Source organism: Drosophila subobscura, chromosome O (genome assembly GCF_008121235.1).
Source record: "Drosophila subobscura isolate 14011-0131.10 chromosome O, UCBerk_Dsub_1.0, whole genome shotgun sequence".
NCBI classification, from domain to species: domain Eukaryota; kingdom Metazoa; phylum Arthropoda; class Insecta; order Diptera; family Drosophilidae; genus Drosophila; species Drosophila subobscura.
The window spans coordinates 13,567,450-13,586,076 of record NC_048533.1 but is presented as its reverse complement, the minus strand read 5'-3'; the positions used below and the strand labels follow the sequence as shown (position 1 = coordinate 13,586,076).

The following is an 18,627-nucleotide window of genomic DNA, read 5'->3' as shown; positions in this document are numbered from 1 at the left end:
GAACGCGTGTGAGTTGCGTGTGTGCTTAGTGGACATTTGGGAAACTTTGAAACGAACGTAGAAACATTTAAACTGCAGAGCACGAATCCACGTGAAATTACTATGGCAAGAACAGACATGCAGGCGTAGAAATATATTTTATCTCTTTGGAAAAACATTTTAAAAAGGGTTAACGAAGTATGCTGAAATGATGTATTTTAGAATAAAGAATTCCTTGGTTTTTCCAGCAATCCGCAGGCTAGAACTATCTTTTGTGGAACTAACTTTTGTGCCATGAAGGGGCTGGGTTTTGGCTGAGACGAAACACAATTTGGGTAGCCGTTGACGTTCGTTAATTCACATAAATGTATAAATTATGTAGAGTGTATGTATTATGCATATGCTGACGGGTTAATTTGTGTGTATAAATAAATAGAGAGAAAGAATATATATATATGTATATGTATATGTATGCACGTAACTATGTATTGTATGTACTATATAACGTATACAGACAGCTTGTTGTTGTCCGATTTTTTGGATTTAACTCGAACTTTCAACTGTAACGAAGGCTGATGATGATTCTGCTGTGGTTCTTTGTTGTAGTTGTTATCGAAGGCATATTTAAACGGTAATCAGTAGATATATTTATGTATGTATATATCGATATAAATATATTTATATTAAATGTATGGGGGAGGGGGAGTTATGTATGTATATGTATGTGTGTGTGTGTGTGTGTGTATTATAATACGTAATTTCACTTGAACCAACCCAATAATGTTGATTTGAGAGTGCGTACCTTGCCACTATCACTGTCGCCGCCACCGCCGCCGCCATAGCTGGACGTGGGCGTGCTGCTGGCCAGAGTCAGAGCTTCGTTCTGCTCCCGCCCCAACCTGCCAGCGCCGCCCACAGAGGCGCTGCTGTACCGCCGCGACACGCCCAACGGCGCACGCTCGCTGCCCCCCGACGAGGCGCCCGCAGCGCCACGCCTGTGATGGTAGGGCACACCCGCGGAGTTGGCCATCTGCAGCTGGAGATCCTTGCGCAGCGTTGTGCTCAGCTGGGCTGCAATGGAGGCGGAGGCGGAGGAGGAGCCGTTGCCGCCCTTGGGCAACTCCGGCGAGTGCTGGGCACGCGACAGCGAGTCCAAGTGCCGCACCCGAGAGCTGATCGTGTCACGCTTCAGCTTGGGCAGCGGCGAGTTCTGCAGCACACGCGGGGACGGAGTTGTGGTTGCCATCTGCGACTGACTGCGATTGCCCGTCGAGCCGGAGGAGTAGGGTGTGGTGGCCAGCGGTATCGACGACGACGTCGAGCTCCGACTGGTGTTCGTGCTCAGCGAGTGATTGGAGGCGGAGTCGGCACGCCGCAGGCTCTGCAGGTTGCCTGTGCTGCGACTCAGCGAGGACTTGCTGCCGTACGAGGTGCTGCTGGAGTTCTGCGCCGACGGCGGCGATCGTCCCCCGGTCGAGGGTCTTCCCGTGGGCGGCTTGCCGGCAAAATACGCCGCCGCCTTGCTACCCGGCAGCGGTATCTTGCTCGGTTTGCTGGCACTTCCGAACTTACGGAAGGCATTCTGTCGCGCCGGCGGCGTCTGCTCGAAAGGACTGACCCCGCCCACGCTGGTGCTCATCACACGAGCCGCAATGTTGCTGGGCGTGCTGCTGCCCAGCGGACAGGGGCTGCCGGCATTGATGATGCTCTTCCTCAGCGTCGAGTTGTTGTTGTTAGTGGGCGTGCAGTGCAGGGCCTGGCCCTGGCCGGGTGTCTCATGCTCGTGGGCCGACTCGGTGCTGCTGCTGTGCTGCAGCTCGTCCATGGCCAGCGGCACCATGGCCTTCATGCTGGGCGTGCTGATCTGTGTGACTGGCGGTGCGGGCATGGCCGTGGAGCTGGAGTCCACCGAATCGGGCACTCCGCGGCGACTCAGCATCAGCGTGGTGGAGGCCGACGAGCGATTCGTCTCGTAGTCATGCTGCGACGAGTTCAAATACGAATTGGCGCTGCTGTTGTTCGCCTGCAGGCGCGACTCGACGAGCCGCAGCTGTGCCTTGGTGCCCTCCAGCTCGATGTTCTTCTCCTCCAGCTGGAAGCGCATGTGCTCGAACTCCTCGCTGCTCTTGTCCAGCCGCTTGGCCAGCAGCGTCTTGGACTTGCTGGACGTGTCCAGCTTCTGGGCCAGCACCTGATTCTGCACGGACAGGGTGAGCAAATGCCGCTGCAGCTCCAGCACATTCGTCTCCAGCAGTATGGCCGAGAAGCGTTTGGTGTCTGTGAGCCGGCACTTGGTGTTACGCGCACCCGGCGTGCTCACAATGCCATCCAAGCGGCCCAATGGTGGTGGCTGCTGCTGCTGCCTCCTTGACGTTGTATCACTGCCTGAGCTTTGATGGAATGCTGACTCCTGCGCTGCTGCTGCTGGCTGATCGACGACGACCGGCTGGAATGTGTTGTTGCTGTTGATAAAGTTGTTGCTGCTGCTGCTGTTGCTCGGGCGACTGCCATTCGAGAGCACCGTCGTCGCTGAGGATAGAAAGTTGCGTTGACTGGAGTAATCCGATTGGCTGGTGCTGCAGGATCAAGAGAAGATATCAGATTATTTATAAAGTTCATTTGGGGTAGGGGAAATCCCCTTGCTGACTCACCTGGAAGAGCTTTTGCTTTGTTGCAGCTGCAACTGCTGCACGCGCAGACTCAGCTCCAGCTTCTGGGCCAGCGCCAGCTTCAGCTGCTCCTCGATATCCTTCTTCACGCTGATCATCTCCTCCATGCGATCGCTCATCTTGGCCGCCTTGATGCGTGCCGTCAGCGTTTCCGCCTCCATTTCGGCCAGCTTGTCGAGCAGCTGGTCGCGCTCCTTGCGCAGCTGCTTGAAGTCCTCGCGATTCAGTCGCTCCACCTGCTCGAGGAATTGCTTCTGCGTCAGTCCACTGGCACCCGCCTCGTCCGCACAGCTCTTGCTCTGCAGCTGCTCCACTTTCTCGAGCACGCGATTCGATCTGCGGTGAATGACATCCAGCAGATTGAAGAGCTCATCGTCGGACTCGGAACCGCTCAAGCGATTCGCTGCAATGGCCACCTGGGAGGACACAAAACAGAGTTTAGAGTGGCTCAGATTAGAGTTTGTCTTCTGTAAGGGACTCACCGTCATAGCACCATTGGTGGAGGAGGCGCTGTGACCCTCCTTGGAGGAACTGGTCTCCGTTGAGAAGCCGGAATCCTGCACAACGCTGCCGTTGTTGTTCTCTCCGCTCTTTGGCTCTTTCTTGCCGCTGTGCGAATTGCTGCGACTGCGCGTCAGCGACGAGGACGATGGCTCCGCCCTGGACGGTGCCACAGCCGCTGACGTTGTGGACGGTTCCTTGTGCGAGAGTTTACGCGTCATGCGTATGCCCGGCTCCCATTCGCGTCTACAGGGTCATAGAATTATGATTAGGAGAGGCAGAGAGCAATGGATTGTGGACTCACCTTGTGGCTAACGATGAGCTGCCACCGCCCACGGAATGACTGCCGCCCATGGCGCCCACTGAGGAGGTGGGTGTCGAGGGCCTGGCCGACATGGAGGCCATTTTATGCTTGAGATCGGGAAACGTTTCAATCACCAAATCCCGGAACTCCAGCAGAGCACCGACCTCGTGCTGCAGCTCCTGCAGCGACTTTGTCTGCTCCCCGTGGATGTGATGGCTCCCGTAGCTGTTGCTGTAGTGCGGCGTGTGGTGGCTCAGGGGATGATGGTGGTGCAAATGATGCGGATACGTTGCCCCCACCACCACTGTGGCCGTGGGCGAGGCAGCCACTGCCCCGACCCCCACCGCTGCACCGCTCGACATCAGATGCGGCAGATGATGGCCGGCACTGCTCATGGGCAGGCACTCCATGGCCCCGCTGGCCAGCTCAGTGGTGCGCAAATGTCCCGCTAGCTTGCCGCTTACGTGGCCGTTCCCCTCGCCGTTGCTCTGACTGAGGTGGTGGCTGGTGCTGGTGCCGATGCCATGCGTTGCGGGTACTTCGAAGACGTCATTCTGCAGTAGAGTAAAAGTAAACGGAGAAAATATATCAGCTTGATATTGATCTGTGTTTTCAGGCCTACTCAGCATTTTGATATACAAAGCTAGCACAAATTTTAACAGAAACATTAATAACATTTGGGTATTGAGTTTGGTTTGTGTGTCATTTATTAGTTTGCTTGCAGGAAGAACCAAAGAACTAATCGTAAGGAAGAGCCAATGGAGAAACTTCACATAGATTTGTAAATTGTTTCCCCAAAGACGTAGAACAATTTTTCACCTGGCATTCAACAATTTTCTTATTAAATAATTGCCTAAACAGAATCCCGAGACTGCTCGTTAGCAATCGGTACTCGGAATGCCCTTCCATCAGACACTTAAGCTTATTTAAGTGTTACCAAGGGATTGATTATGCGAATCTACAACCGAACTTACTCGGTAGAACTCAGCACTTTGACAATTGGTCTCTGTTTTGTCACTCCTTTGGTTACTCACACGCACTCATTGGTTTCGCCTTCGCGACGTTTCGAGCGTGACTGAAGGAAGATTCGCAATGATTCGAAATTATAGCACTGTTTCTATGAATGATGTAATTTCCAGCAGGTCTTTAGTTCCATTTATTTGTTATAGTAATATGAATTACAGCAGCAGATAATCTCCAAAAAGTATTATTAATATCTACAACTGCAATCCGTGTGCAGTTTTATCAACAAATTCAAATCATTTTTCATTTCAAAGTTATATTTGTTTTCATTTGAAAAACAAACAATGCTAATGAATTTTGTTTTCTCATCAAGCAATAATTATTCAAAGGCTAACCTGTTATCTCTACGAGTGACCTCCACAAATGGGAAAACATTTCTCAAGCGCAGTATTTAAACAATACAAAATGTTGATCAAATTAAGCTATTTATAATCAATTAATGTTTAGATAAAATGGTACAAATCCCTAATTCGCTCAGTCAATGTTTTACAAATTGTAAAAAAGATAAACTAAAGATGGGGAATAGATGCGATCCCTGAAGATAGTCTTAGTTTTCCGTATTCAATCTTCCTCAACGCATGGGCACCCTCATACCTCGAGTAAATCCCACGAATCATTGTTTAGCTATTATTGTTTTTGTAGATATTTTGATGGTCAAGTGTGTGGCCGCTGCACTTTTATCTCTTTTGGGCCACAAGATCGGTTCGACACAAGTCATTATCAAGTGCAGAGTAGGGCCTTACATAAAGCCCCCAATGGGACCGTTAATTACTCAAAAGAAAACAAAACTTTGAGCTGCATTAAGTAAAATTTAATTCATCATCATCGCGGTCGTCGTCCACGTCATCGTGGGGCAATCGCTTGAATCCCCAGCCCTGGACTCTGCTTCAGGGAGCAGTGCGAACGATTAGTGAATGACATACAAATAATGATTGATGATTGATGAATTGCAGCAGCGATCGATCGAGCTCTGGAGAGCAGCACCCGGAGTGCTTGGCGACCCGTGGAGAAAACTGTGGCAAGAGTGCAGCAGCATGCATACAGCTCCATGCAATGCAATTTGTGACAATCATGTCCCAGGCCCCATGACTCTCTGAGCGAAGGAGGTTCATGCCAGTGACTCCGAACTAGAACCAGCCACAACAGATGGTGGCCAAGTAAAAGTCGTTTTCTTTTCCATTTCTTCTCTTGTCCCTCTTGTCCAGCATCTGCTCTGGATCTGGTTTGGAGAAAATTACGAGTGTCGAGCGATTTGTTTGTCAACCCGGGTGGGGAGGCTTTACCGCTTTACCGCTTTCCCGCTTTCACTGCGCGAGAATGTTTCTCAATTGATTGAGCAAAAAATACTTTCACATGCAATAAACATAAATATTTGTGCCTGCCAGCCATTTTGTCGGGCTATTGATCAAACAACCGTTGGCTTTGACTGGCTGAGTTGCGAGTGCTATAAATACTTGCGAATGCATGGCAAAAGTCACGACAAAACCAGGCAACTGGGTCTGATGTCTGTTGTCTGTTCTACTACAAGAAACGAGTGGCAAGACAGAGAGAAAGAGAGCGTGTTGCATGCACCTTGGATGGATAGAGTTCGGGCTGGGAAATGTTGGTCAGTGCCTAATGGCAAAATCATTGCAAATGAAGCATGAAAATTGGCCCACATTCACATCCATCCATCCATCCAACCAACCAACCATTCATCCATCTGCCATTGGCTGGGCCCAGACATTATTTAACAGCTAATTAACAGCACAGCCGATGGGCAGAGGGGTGCGCAGCGGGAGGGACTCTCAGGAAGCAAAAATCATAATTTCATGGCAGCTTGCATAATGGCTCAATGCACTTTTCCTACCGTATAAACTTTTTTTTGTGTTTCTGTTTTATATATTTTTTTCTTGTTCATTTCCATTTTGTGATTTTTTGTTGTTGTTTCATTTTGGCCGACTTGCCTTTGGAGCGTGGCGAACATCAAAGCCAAAAAAGCATGGGAAGTGCCAGAGAGCAGTCACATTGAAGATCGTGTAATTATATAGCAAAATCCATTGTCAACCACGAAATTGAAACCAAACAATCCCCAAGCCCCCGAACCGAACCGAACCAACTGTCACTCAGAAACTGCGACGGGCAAGAGAGAGAGGGAAAGGGAGAGCCGCTCAATGTCGGGTCGCGTCGCGTCTGTCATTCATTCGAGCGTTTCCATTGGCTTTATGATTTGAGACTCTCATTGCTCAATTAACTCGGAGATTTGGCCTTTTGGCCCACGGGCCTGAAACTAGCCAGCCAGACACACTCCAATCCATGCGAGCGGAGGGGGCACCAAACAAAAGCCAAGTTTCCTTTCCTCCTACTACGAGTATATGTTTGTGATAAATTACTTTATATATTTCAGATATGTATGTACATACGAGTATATGCAAATTACAATCGACTCTATGGACACAAGTGTTTCCTTGTCACTCGAGCGAGGCGTCTGTCACTGTTTTCGGAGTCGCAATCGTACGGAGTATCTTCCTCAAGCTGCGCCCCTCGTTTGGTGATATGAATGCGTGGCACAGTGGATCAAATGTGGCATTTATTTAGCATTTATGATTGACAGTAACTTTTTTGAATATAATTATTCTTTTTTCAATGATAACCACTAAATTTAGAGCAACTTTAGAGCACACCTTTAATGCCAGCAATTTCCGGGAAAATGCAACCACTGCTTTGATCATCAGCCCAATCATTATTTGAACATCATTATCATCTTCATGGCTGTACTCGCTACACTCGTGGGCGCAAACTATCATCTCCCTTGCCATCTGCGTGGCTGCCACGCAATGCTGCATCCTCAAGTTTTATTACACGCCAGCAATTGGGTTGATCATCATCATTGTGCGCCATGACAGACGCAAAAAAAAAAGAGTCACAGCAGCGCCACAGAGAGGCAGCAGCAACAGCACCACTTGGAGCGCTTGAGGCTTGGGGGCTTGGGCGACAGACCCGCTCAATTAGGCTGCCCACCACTTGAGTCGTCAGGCAAGCACACTAGCCAGCAAGGTTTTTGGGCTTGCCTTTGTGAGTCAGTCACTGCAAAAGACATGGCACCTCACGACTATTTATAGATGGAACCCAACTTCCAATAGTACATATGTAGTAGCAGTTCCCCGAACTGTCCCGTGATCAACTATTTCGCCATAAACAGCGCCAGTGCACCTGTACCCCATAAATAACAGAAGTTTTGCCATTACTAGAAAGTTGCACTTTGATTTAATGCAAACAGAATTAATAATGAAATAAACGAGTAGTAAGCGTGTCTGCCTGTGAACTACTACAATCAATGGGACACCCACTTGTAAAAACAATGACAGAACCAACAGCAAAAGCAAAAGAAACACCAAACCCAAAACCACTTCCCAGCCCATTTAACTGTACTTTGCACTGGTGTTGCTTTTGCGTTGTTTCCTCGATTCTTTCTCCAAATTTCTTGAGTGGCTTTTTTTGCACTCGACCTGGGGCGCATGTTGTTTGATCGATTTTTGGCAACACTCTTTGTCACTCTCTCCACGTCTCTCTCTCTCTATCTGTCTTTCTATTCCTTTACTTCTTTCTTTCGCTTGTTTATACCTACGTAACGTGCCGGTGCGATTGCTATTTGCTATGCTCTAGCTAACACGGGTTTCACTGAGCTTTACTCACTCGCACACATTTATATACATATATACATATGCATGTAAATGGGTATGCATGTATGTATGTATGTAATTCTAAATTGCTTTAGTCCGTGTTTCTCTGCATGTTACCCTTACAGAGGGTATTTCAATTCTGATAAACAGTGCTGTCTATACATATACCGAGAACAATGTATCTATGTACATATGTACATATGGAAATTCAAGTAAAACAAACAAAACGAAATAAACAATAAAATAAAGTAGTCCTAAGCTTGCATGCTCGTTTAGTATCGATTAGCTGTAATTCCATTCATTCTGAATAGCACTGTAATACTTGTGTGAGAAAATAAGTGCACACTCTCCACCTTCCAAAGAGAGAGCGACATGTGCTTAAAGCCTGACGGGCAGAACGAGACAGCGCTGCTGATCCCACACTAGACAAGGCAGTGCAAAGCTCTCTCCCTCTCTCTGTTTCTTGCGTGAGCGTAAGCTTCGCATTCACAATAGGTACCACAATATTTGCAAGAGTATTCAACGCTTACGGTTCTTCTTTTCTTTTTGTGTGATTTGGTTATTGCTTTGATTTTACTAACACGCCGCGCAGTTACAGTGCTCCTAATGAAATTTCTATTTTTGCGCTTGTTTGTTCGATCGCGGGGTTTTAATTGGAGATTTCCATGCAGAGCTTGGCAAGGAAATATTACAATTATTTTCAAAGTGCAAACCTCTTTGTATCCCTTTCCCCACCCCCTGCAACTGTCTATCCAGCTACCATTCCAATTAGTAATGCGTTTGCATAACAGCTGAAATAAGTACACGTGTATTTAGGAGGGGGATATATAATTATGTCTGTCTGTCTGTCTATTCCCTGACTGGCGAGGCGGGACTCAACCACGGTTTACAGTGTACGGTGGTATTATGGATTGGGAGCGCTTATTAATTACAAGACCCTCCCGCCCCACTAACAGTACGCCCCCCTCCCGCACGATGAAAAAAGAAAAACATGCATGACTTATAGCATTTTTAACAGTCATCGCTCGGCACACATTGACTACGCCAATTTATACTCGTATTTTTTCAATTCCAATTCAATTCCAATTCAATTCCAATGCAGTTACATGTTGGCGTTTGGGTTTGGCCGCCCGCCTGCCAGCCAGCCAGCCTCTGACGCAACATCGGGCCAGGGTCTCCGGGGTCTTCGGGGCATTGTGCGTTGCCAGTGGGGTCTGACAGCCAGTTAGATATATTAAAAGACAATTGCATGCAGCTACGGTTATGTCTGTGTGTGCAATCTAACATCTGCAAGTTTGTCTTGGGCCACGCCAAAGAAAAAAGCAAAAAAAAACTTCAAGTCCAACCCAGACTCCAAGCATTTTCCCATTAGCCGTCATTAGTTTTCCTCTTAATGTAATTTTTTGGGAGTTTTAATAATTTTTTATAATTCTCTGAGCATTAACGAAACAGCAACCAAATTTTTGGCGCTCACCAAAAGGTACAGCCGGACGGGACAGACTTGTGCAACACATTTTCCACATGTGGCAAGACGAAACAACCAAACCAACAACCGACAGACAGACAACCAACAATAATTGTCTATCTAATGTGTTTTTGGTGCTTGGCGGCGCTTTGGTAATCGTCGCAGCAGTCAACGGAACGTCAGGCCAGTGTTGTAATTGTAATTAAATTAACCATTTTTCGTTCGCTTTTGTTGGATGGACGCTTCACAAAAGCTGCCAAAAAAATAACACTCAAGTTTTAAAGGAGTTGCAGCAGCCCCAGCAACACAAACTACTTGCCACAGCAACAGCTGTTGCAATGTAAATCGTCGCCTGTCAAATTTCCTCTTCATGTGTGCTTTGCCTTTTGCTTTTTCTTCTTTTTGTCTCTTTCCTTATTTGTTTTTGGCCATTTATTATTTTTATGGCTTGTAATATGCTCGCTTGTAATTGTCTGAATTTATTGTTGATTTTCCTTTGTGTTTAGTTAAGGTAAATTTATAAAATTACAATTCTTGCCAGCAAATAGCTCTGCGTCGGTTGAAGGTCGAAACAATGAACTGAATGGGATGTTTATCAAGCTAGTGCCTGGCGCGTTTTTGATCTTTCCTACTCAGTCTTGATGTAGTTCTTATCTGGCAAATAGAGAGCAGAGACCTCAATAAAGAGAAGGACAAGATATACGATTATTTGTACATGTAATATTACAGCACTACATCCTCCATCAGAATGTTATCTTCCTTCAGTTGACTGTGAAAAATCATTGAAAATTAATTTGGGAACAAATAACTCCTAAAAAAAATATACATGTTCATTTAATTATTATATAAATGAAATTTATCTTAAATGGAAATTTTGTAATCAATTTATCTGGCTTTTACATCGCTTACGAAACTCAATAAACGACGGCCGCTGCCCACTAATTCCACTGTCACTTGATATCCCCAATAAACTAGTACAGAAGTGAAGCACAATTATTTATATTACCCATTCAGCATTGCAGTGAACTAACGGACTAGTATGATGTAACTACACAAAACTTACTAAAAAATGTACATAGATATACGCAAAACGAAAATAATTAAACACATAAATTATGCGCAAGTCATAGCACAAAACTGGCCCAAAACTTAATAACAGCTTGGTTAACACATCTAAAGAGCAAACTTTCAGCAGCAGCACTGTGGGATAGATGTCATAAATGCTACATAAAATATGTAACTTTGTATGAAACACACGGTTCATAAAAAATAGTTATAAAAATAAAACTCAAAGTAATAAGCCGAAATAAAAATAGATTGGAATAAATTCCAGCTATGGAATATTCCGGAACTCATACTTTCAGCTGCAACAAAACTGTACAATTATGCATCTTTCTGTCCCACTGTGCCGGTGGTTCAGCTGATTGGCGTTAGTTGGTTTTTGTGGTCCGTTTGGTCGGGCGCTTTGCATTAAATTAATTAACTGCTTTAAATTTTAATTACACTTTTTGGCACAAGCTCCCATTTCGTACCCATTTATTTGAAGTTTCGGTTCAACTTTCGCCTGCCGTTGTTACTGACAATAATAATGATCATGATGACCATCATGGTGATGATGATGATAAAGATAAACGTTCATAAACGGACATGTACCGGGGGCGCCGACCATAGTCAGACAATGCTGTCCATATGGTATATCCTTGGGGGACGGACTCCTGCCGGGTATATAAAACACTATCGCTATCAACGACGCCTGACAGTGACGCTGACGCTGTTGCCGCTGCTGCTGCTGTTGCTGCCACTTCCAGTGTTTTCCCGCTGTCAGGCACACCTCTTCTGCTGTCATTTGCCAGCGATTTCTAATCGATTTTCCTGTGCTGCTCCAGCGCAGTCTCTGCCCGTTGAATACATGTGAAATTGGCCCAAGGGGGCGCTGTCCGAGGTGCCCCAACGGCACGGCAACAGCAGAGACAATGGCTTGCTGTTGCACGTCGCTGTTGCTGTTGTTGTCGCTTTTAAGTTTTGTCAATATTTCATTGTTTGGTGTCCGGCCGGAACTTTCACACAATCTTCACACTTTTGTTCGCTCGTTCTGTTAATTAGCATGGCACTATAATTGGGCCAGGCCTGGCCTGATCTCCTCGCCACCTGCGAACACCCCGCAATCATCTGTGGGCTGGTCACGCGATAACTGGAGTTGACCGCTTCTCGATTGCCAAGCGGAAGTTGACCAATTTGTATACCATTTTGCACGATTTATGCTACACTTGTAGAGGGTATGACACTTTTTTGTGGAATTTTGCAACACAAGACGTGATGTCAGCTCGGAGAAAATTTGCATGGTAAGGATTAAAAACTTTGCCTTACTTCAATGAAATTTTCGTGTTTACAATACAAATAATTGTGAAACAGAATTTGGTTTTGTGTAAATATTACAATTGCATTTGCAATTTACAGAACCAATCGCTTTAGTAGTGTATCTGCCAATTCGACGGACGCCCAGAGTCAATTTTACTTTCTGCTTTGGTTTCGTTTTCGTTTTTAATGGACAGCCGAGCTTGTCTTTGATTTCAGTTCTGCTGGCACTGGCCACTTGTTTACAATCGGATATCGGATGGAAGCGCTTTTGTTTATTTCAGCGACTGCCGATTGCTGCCGATCCGTCCTAAATAGTCGCCACGCCCTTTTCCGCATTTATAGACTTGCATTTAATTTCGCTGTTCAATGCACTTTGACAAAAGGCGCCAGTAAAAACAAAAACAGACACACAAAGAGCGGTATCTAAAATAGACAGAGGGAATACCCTCTGCTTCGCTTTATCTACATATAGTTGCCCTCGCTCCCACTCTCCAACTCTCTCACTCTCCCACTCTCCCACTCTCCAACTCTCTCACTCTTCCTCTCTCTCTTTGCGCTTTTGCCGCTGTTGCTTTTAATGTGCCAATGACTGCACGATTGTGCGATTACATACAACAATCTGTCAATGCATCCAACCAAAGAGTGGGGGAGAGAGAGAGCGCGCGAGGGACAGCGCGGCAGAGCGACACCCCAGCAATCGATGGTCTCGCGACAGCCGCTTCGCTGGCAGTTTGCTATTCATTCATTCATTCAGTTTGTCAATCTGGCCAACATCCGGTAAACGTTTCACTTTCAGAGCTCTGATTTATTTTATACGAAACACACATATTATATTTATTATGTGCAGTTTGTCAGCACCTCACCTCAACCGTACCGAAGCCAAAACCCGTACCCGTCTCGATTAAATCTATTCAAGCGCTGCTGCGCCCACCTGTGTCATACACAGCTTGCCCCGCTTTGCATTCGTTTAGTCGATAGATAGTCATAGTCGATGGACCGATAGTCCAAAATTGGCGACGCAATTTAAAAGCGCATTGCAGAATTGCCATTTGGCTTTCTATGGGGGCTTATCGGGCGTTGTTAGCTGATAGCCATGCAATGGCTGCCTGCCTGCCTGCCTAAATGTTTTCTTTTAACTGGGCGCTCTCGTTGATACGAGCACTACCTATAATTGTTTGCATTTCATGGCTGACATTTGATAAGATTTTGCCGGTTGATTACTCATTCAGGCCACACCAAAAAACACAAACAATGTGGCATGAAAGCATTTCACAAGCTGCCACCAAATTTGCAACTAAATTTCATGAATACTGTTTGATAGATCGGAAAGTGAATGATGTTAGAAATGGTTATGGGAAGTCCAGTTTGTGCTTAACAATTGAAAAACAATTGGCACTTTAAATCAATATTTTCTCTGTAGCTCTTCTCCGTTTTTGGCACTGACACTCATTTAATTTCAACAAACACTGGGCCAGCCGCACCTTGCACATTTTCTTTGGGTCCCTAGAGCAGCATTCATTCCGACAGACATTCCCTGACCATTTAAAGGGTGTGAAAACTGACCAAACTCCACACATCTCTACACATATGCCCCCACCCACATTTTTCCCCCCATCCATTGCCAGTTGTCGTGGTCGTGGTTGTCGGCTGCTTTAACAAGATGTGACAAATTTTTATCGCACACTCGTACGTAACCGCAGCAGAGAGCTGTCAACACAGAAATGGCGTGAGGAAGACCCCAGTGAGATTTCAGTCTTTTTCCCTGCGACTCCAGACTTGTGATCTTTGACATCCCGAAACAAGCGCAGCCGCAACGAGCAGATATATGCATATATATATATCTGAAAAGCATATAAGTATATATATATAAACTATATATACATATGGCCCCGCAGCTTTGTTTAGTTGTTACGTTTTGCAATCACAAAGACAAAAAAAAAAAAAGAAAAAAACTTTCACTTTGTCATCAGAGAGCAACAGAAAAATAGCGTTAAGCATTTTTCTCTGCTTGTTTTTTATTTATTTGTAATGTTTTTTTTTTCCTACAGCTGCAACAAAAGCGAAAAGCAAAAAGGCAAAGCCCTGCCGGCCAATAGTAAAAATATGAGCAAATAATGAGCTTAGAAAATTGTACGATGCAGCCCAGGGGCCATGACAACATCCCCAAGTCGCATGGATGCACAGCTCAACTCCATCCACAAATGCACAAACTCGAACCATAACAATTACGAGTCCAGGGCCAATTGGCGGACAGCGAGTGAGCCAAATCAAATTGCCGATAAACCGTCGATAGTGTGAAATGGCACGGCTGGGACTGGGCACTCCGACCGGTACTGGTACCTGGCACTCGTACTGGGACCCCTCGGAGACAGTCAGAGAGCGCGACAAGAGCCCGGAGAGATAGTGCGCGCAATCACAGATGGTTCCACCACAAACTTACCCCCACATCCCCTCCTACCAACAAAAATGAATTATGAGCCATGACGCTTTTATGGTCTTTAGCCATTAAAACTGATTTTCATTGTCTGGCCCCATTGTTGTCCAGGGCATTTTGACCAGGAAAAGGCAAAGAAAAAACATAAAACAAAAATCTCCGTTGCCAATGTGAAAATAATCAAAATGGTTTTACGGCTTTTTAACTGGATTTGCCTACAGACCAGTGGTGTAGGGAAGCCACAAGAAACAGCTGGAGTTTCGGTTGCCAACAATCGCATCATGGCACCGTGCCGAAACGTACCGAACCAACCGCCAATTGGCACGAAAAGATGCGTGAGACGTCCCCAAAGATGGTCGACACTCATTCGTGTGGGGGTTTTATGGCCAAGTCGAGTGTCTGACTGTGAAAAATGATGGAGTTATCCGAAAAGATCATTAGATACACCACACAAGCCACGCCTGTGTACAAAGTGTTGCCCATACGAAACAAGACATTAGATGGGGCAACATTGAGCAGCAAATCTGGCATTAAATCTGGACATGAAATGAAGTAACTCTTTGGGAATTCATCAGAAATCTATGATGAACTGGGGAAGGTTTTTTAATATTATTTCTAGACCAGTTCTTATTTATTGAGGCAGGAAAGCAAAGGGTAAAGCCAAGCCGATCCAGTAGGAACCTCAAGTGAATGAACTCCCAGCCTTAGTTTGGAGTTTGACAACCACTTACACCCATACTCACTCTTTGGGCGCCACATCTTTCTCCCATCGACAGATGGGACATCGACACAGCCCACTCCGACAGCTCAAAAAACAGCCACAAGGTGGACGCCAACTGACAGCAAACACGCGACAGGTTGAGGCCTACGTACATATGTTAATGATTTATTTCTGGTCAGGATTTAAGTGCAAATCGCAGGCACTTATAGCGACTTTAAGCAAATTTATTAGCGCAATTATTTGATTACAGCAAATGTTTGAGCGGCGAGCGCCAAAATGCAATACAAAAGCGAAACAACATTGCAGCCAAGCTGCCAAATTTGGTCAAAAGTGACACAAGTGGCCGGATCGGGCCGAGCCGGCACAGAGACACACAAAAAAGCGCTTAAAACAAAAACTAAACATTTATGTAAACTGCATATAAATGTGTGTAGTATAATCAATTTAAATGTCTGCTGAATTTTCAATTTGCCGCTTTGATCGGTGGGGCTTCGATTTTCATCTGCGATATGTAGTTTTATTTTTGCTGCCATTTTTCAAACGAAATTTACATAATTTTTGTGTCTAGGGGGAATCTTTGGGGGGACTGGCACTTGCCCACATTTGGCTTCAGCCTCGTTTTTGTATACATACATATATATGTACATCGATAGACCCAATTCAATGTGAATTGAATTCAATTGAATTGCCCCCGATGGAGGGAGAACGTTTGTACACGTATACGGCTTCTTTTTGGCGTTTTGTGTTTCATAAATGGTCTGATGGTTAATTTTTATATACGCCTGATTGTCACATGGATTATTATGTCGGTGATCAATTTATGGCTCTGACATTTCGAACGACATATATGGGCCGAGGAAGCTAGGAGACAGTATGAGGGTCTTGTCTTGTCTGGTCTGGTCTGTTCATGTCTGACAATTATTAATGACAAACGGTTCAATTTAATTATGGGTACAGTTGTGAGCCACTAAATTGAATAAACCTTTGCCACAGCCACCTGCTTCCGGCAATCAAAAAGAGCCTAATTATGCCCACAAATTATTTAATACAAACAAAACTCTCACAATATGAAGGTGAAACAACAAAAAGTAAGCTAAAAAATAAGAAACAACTCAAAGTCTAAAGTAATTTGCATGAAATTGGACTGCAACAACACAAATAATTATATTTTTGTATATATAGCAATATCCAGGTATGAATATTGAAGTCTAACCAGCAGGCAGGTGTATTCCCCCCCATCAACCGGTCACCGGGCAACTTTAACTGACACTCCAACTGATGAACAAAGTTTTCATCGTGCAAAATAATTTTTTCGTATTTTAATAACAACTTTTCACTTTTTTCGCACAACGGAAAATGTCACTCAAAGTCAAAGAGGAACGATTTTCCGAGCCAGTATCGACCAAACAATTTTTGACGTCAACGCCAAAGTAAGCCTCAAGGATAGCCCCGTGCCGCCTTTTGCTTTGCAAAGCAAAAAAAAAGCACAGAAAAAAAACAAATTAAAAAGAGCCAAACGCCAAACAAATTGAGTAGTTAGAGACCAAATTAATGACAGCGATTATAGCATGGCCGTAGGTTTAATATCAAATCGGGTTTTCAAGTTTTCATTCATCCATTTGGACAGGTGTGAAAGTGAAATTCTGTTTCATGCAAAGTCCAACTAAGCCAAAAAGATGGCAGCGATTGCCTGGTTTAATCGGTTTAAGCTTATCGAGCGTCAATAAGATGAGGGATTATTGTACATACATGTTTTGGATGATTTGGAGGGATTGATGTAAAGGAAAGTTGTGCCATCGAAATTAATTGCAAATAATAAAAATCCCTTCGCTTTGGTGAAGATTTTTGCCGGCTGATTGGATGAAAAATGGCCAAAACTAATGGAAATTTACAGCAATACATTTTAGGTATGCAAAGGCTACTTTATGGTTTCAGCTCTTGAATATTTTTGCACGAATTTAATGTACCCTTGAATAATAATTAAAAAATGTAGAAACAATCAATCAAAGTACACAGTTTCTTCCTCTAATTTCAGCACTGCACAATAACTTCTAAATCAAATAAACAAACCACAAAAAACGTAATCCAATTCTCCGACTCAACACCCAAGTCACATACAAATCCTTCAAAGAACTCTGAACGTTAGAAAGCTCTGCAAACTAATCAGAAAATAGATATTCAAAGCGGGGCTACGAAAAATCAATCATGTCAATGCAGCTGACATGTGTGAAAGTGAAATTCCGATGTGTTAATGAAGAGAAAATGGCATTACACAAATAGAAAGAGACGTACACTGGCACGAGGGAGCGACAGGCGGAGGGCGGGCGAGTGAGAGTGAGTTGCCGTCCGATGATAAGGCTTGGCTCAGCTTTTAGCCCGGGCTCTGAGCCGACAACTGTTATAAACCGCTTTCAGGAATTTACCGGCAACGCCTTGGCTCTTTTTCTTTCCAGCTTGGAGTCTTTATTGTGCCATTGTTTTGGCCAGAGATTTCCCAAGGCCTCGCCACGAATGAGACATAAAGCTGCCATCGGGGCTCGCCGGCGACTGCTGCTGACTAAACTGTGACTAAATGCAGTTAAAGCCGGCAAAGAGACAGCGACAGCTGTACTTTTCATAATTACCAGTTATTAAAATCTTGCCAGCATCTAAAGAGAATTAAAACCGAAGGCTGTCCGCGGTCGTGCTGGCCTGGGACAGCTGCTGCTCAGGGAAGCCCCAGCACCAGGGCCCGCAGAACTTTGAAGACTTTCGAAAAAAGAAACCAAAAAATTGGCAGAACCAAAAAGCAAAGGCGAAAAAATTAATTATAATTTTATTCAAAGTAAAAAACCACAAAAAAAATACAGATTGACAGCAGCGTGAACGCCCAGCTGTTGTTGGCCAGGTCTTTGGGGGTTTTTTTTTTGGCTACCCTTTTTATGTGAGAAGGTGATTCCTGTTTGTTCGAATTCTATATATGAAAGCCATTTATTAGCTGAAGACTTTATGGCTCTTTTAATAAATATTGACATCTTAGTCAAAGGAAGGAATTATGAAGCATTTATTTGGGAGGATGTTCTAGACTTTAAATCCAGATTTATTGGATTAGATTTAAAGAATTATTATTGCCATAAAGTGCAATTCTTTCAAAGAGCATTTAACCTTCGGTGAGCTTACATTTTGTATTATTTTTGACTGTTTTTCATTCGATTGTGTTTAATAATCAGATTTTGTGCTGGTTGTTTGCGGTTGTTGCTGCCGTTGCCGTTGCTGTTGCCGCTGCCGTTGCTGCTGCTGTTCGATTGGCAGACAATGACCTTTCAACATGCCGCTTCGGTGCTCACTCAAGTGGAGCCTTCTGTTTGTGCAGATATAAAGATACATACTATAGTTTGTATATAGCCCAAGTGGATGTTGCATTTTCGCAATTTGTTTTTAGCTGTTGGCTTGCATGATCTGCTCTGATCCGCTCGCTCTGGCTCTGGCTCTGACTCTGGCTCTGTTGTCGTGATCCAGCAGTGGCAAATAT

At 44.8% G+C, this 18,627-nt stretch overlaps 1 protein-coding gene across 4 annotated transcripts in view; it reads right to left on the bottom strand.

Annotated features, from left to right (window-relative positions):
• LOC117896534 overlaps positions 1-18,627 on the bottom strand; it is a 60,867-nt gene that overhangs the window by 3,792 nt on the left and 38,448 nt on the right. For all 4 annotated transcript variants that reach the window (XM_034804913.1, XM_034804914.1, XM_034804916.1 and 1 more), the window contains exons 2-5: positions 3,454-4,007; positions 3,131-3,395; positions 2,631-3,064; positions 782-2,555 (exon numbers count right to left, since the gene is read on the bottom strand). In XM_034804913.1, the coding sequence (XP_034660804.1) occupies positions 782-2,555; positions 2,631-3,064; positions 3,131-3,395; positions 3,454-4,007 (3,027 nt within the window). The remainder of the gene's footprint in view (positions 1-781; positions 2,556-2,630; positions 3,065-3,130; positions 3,396-3,453; positions 4,008-18,627) is intronic.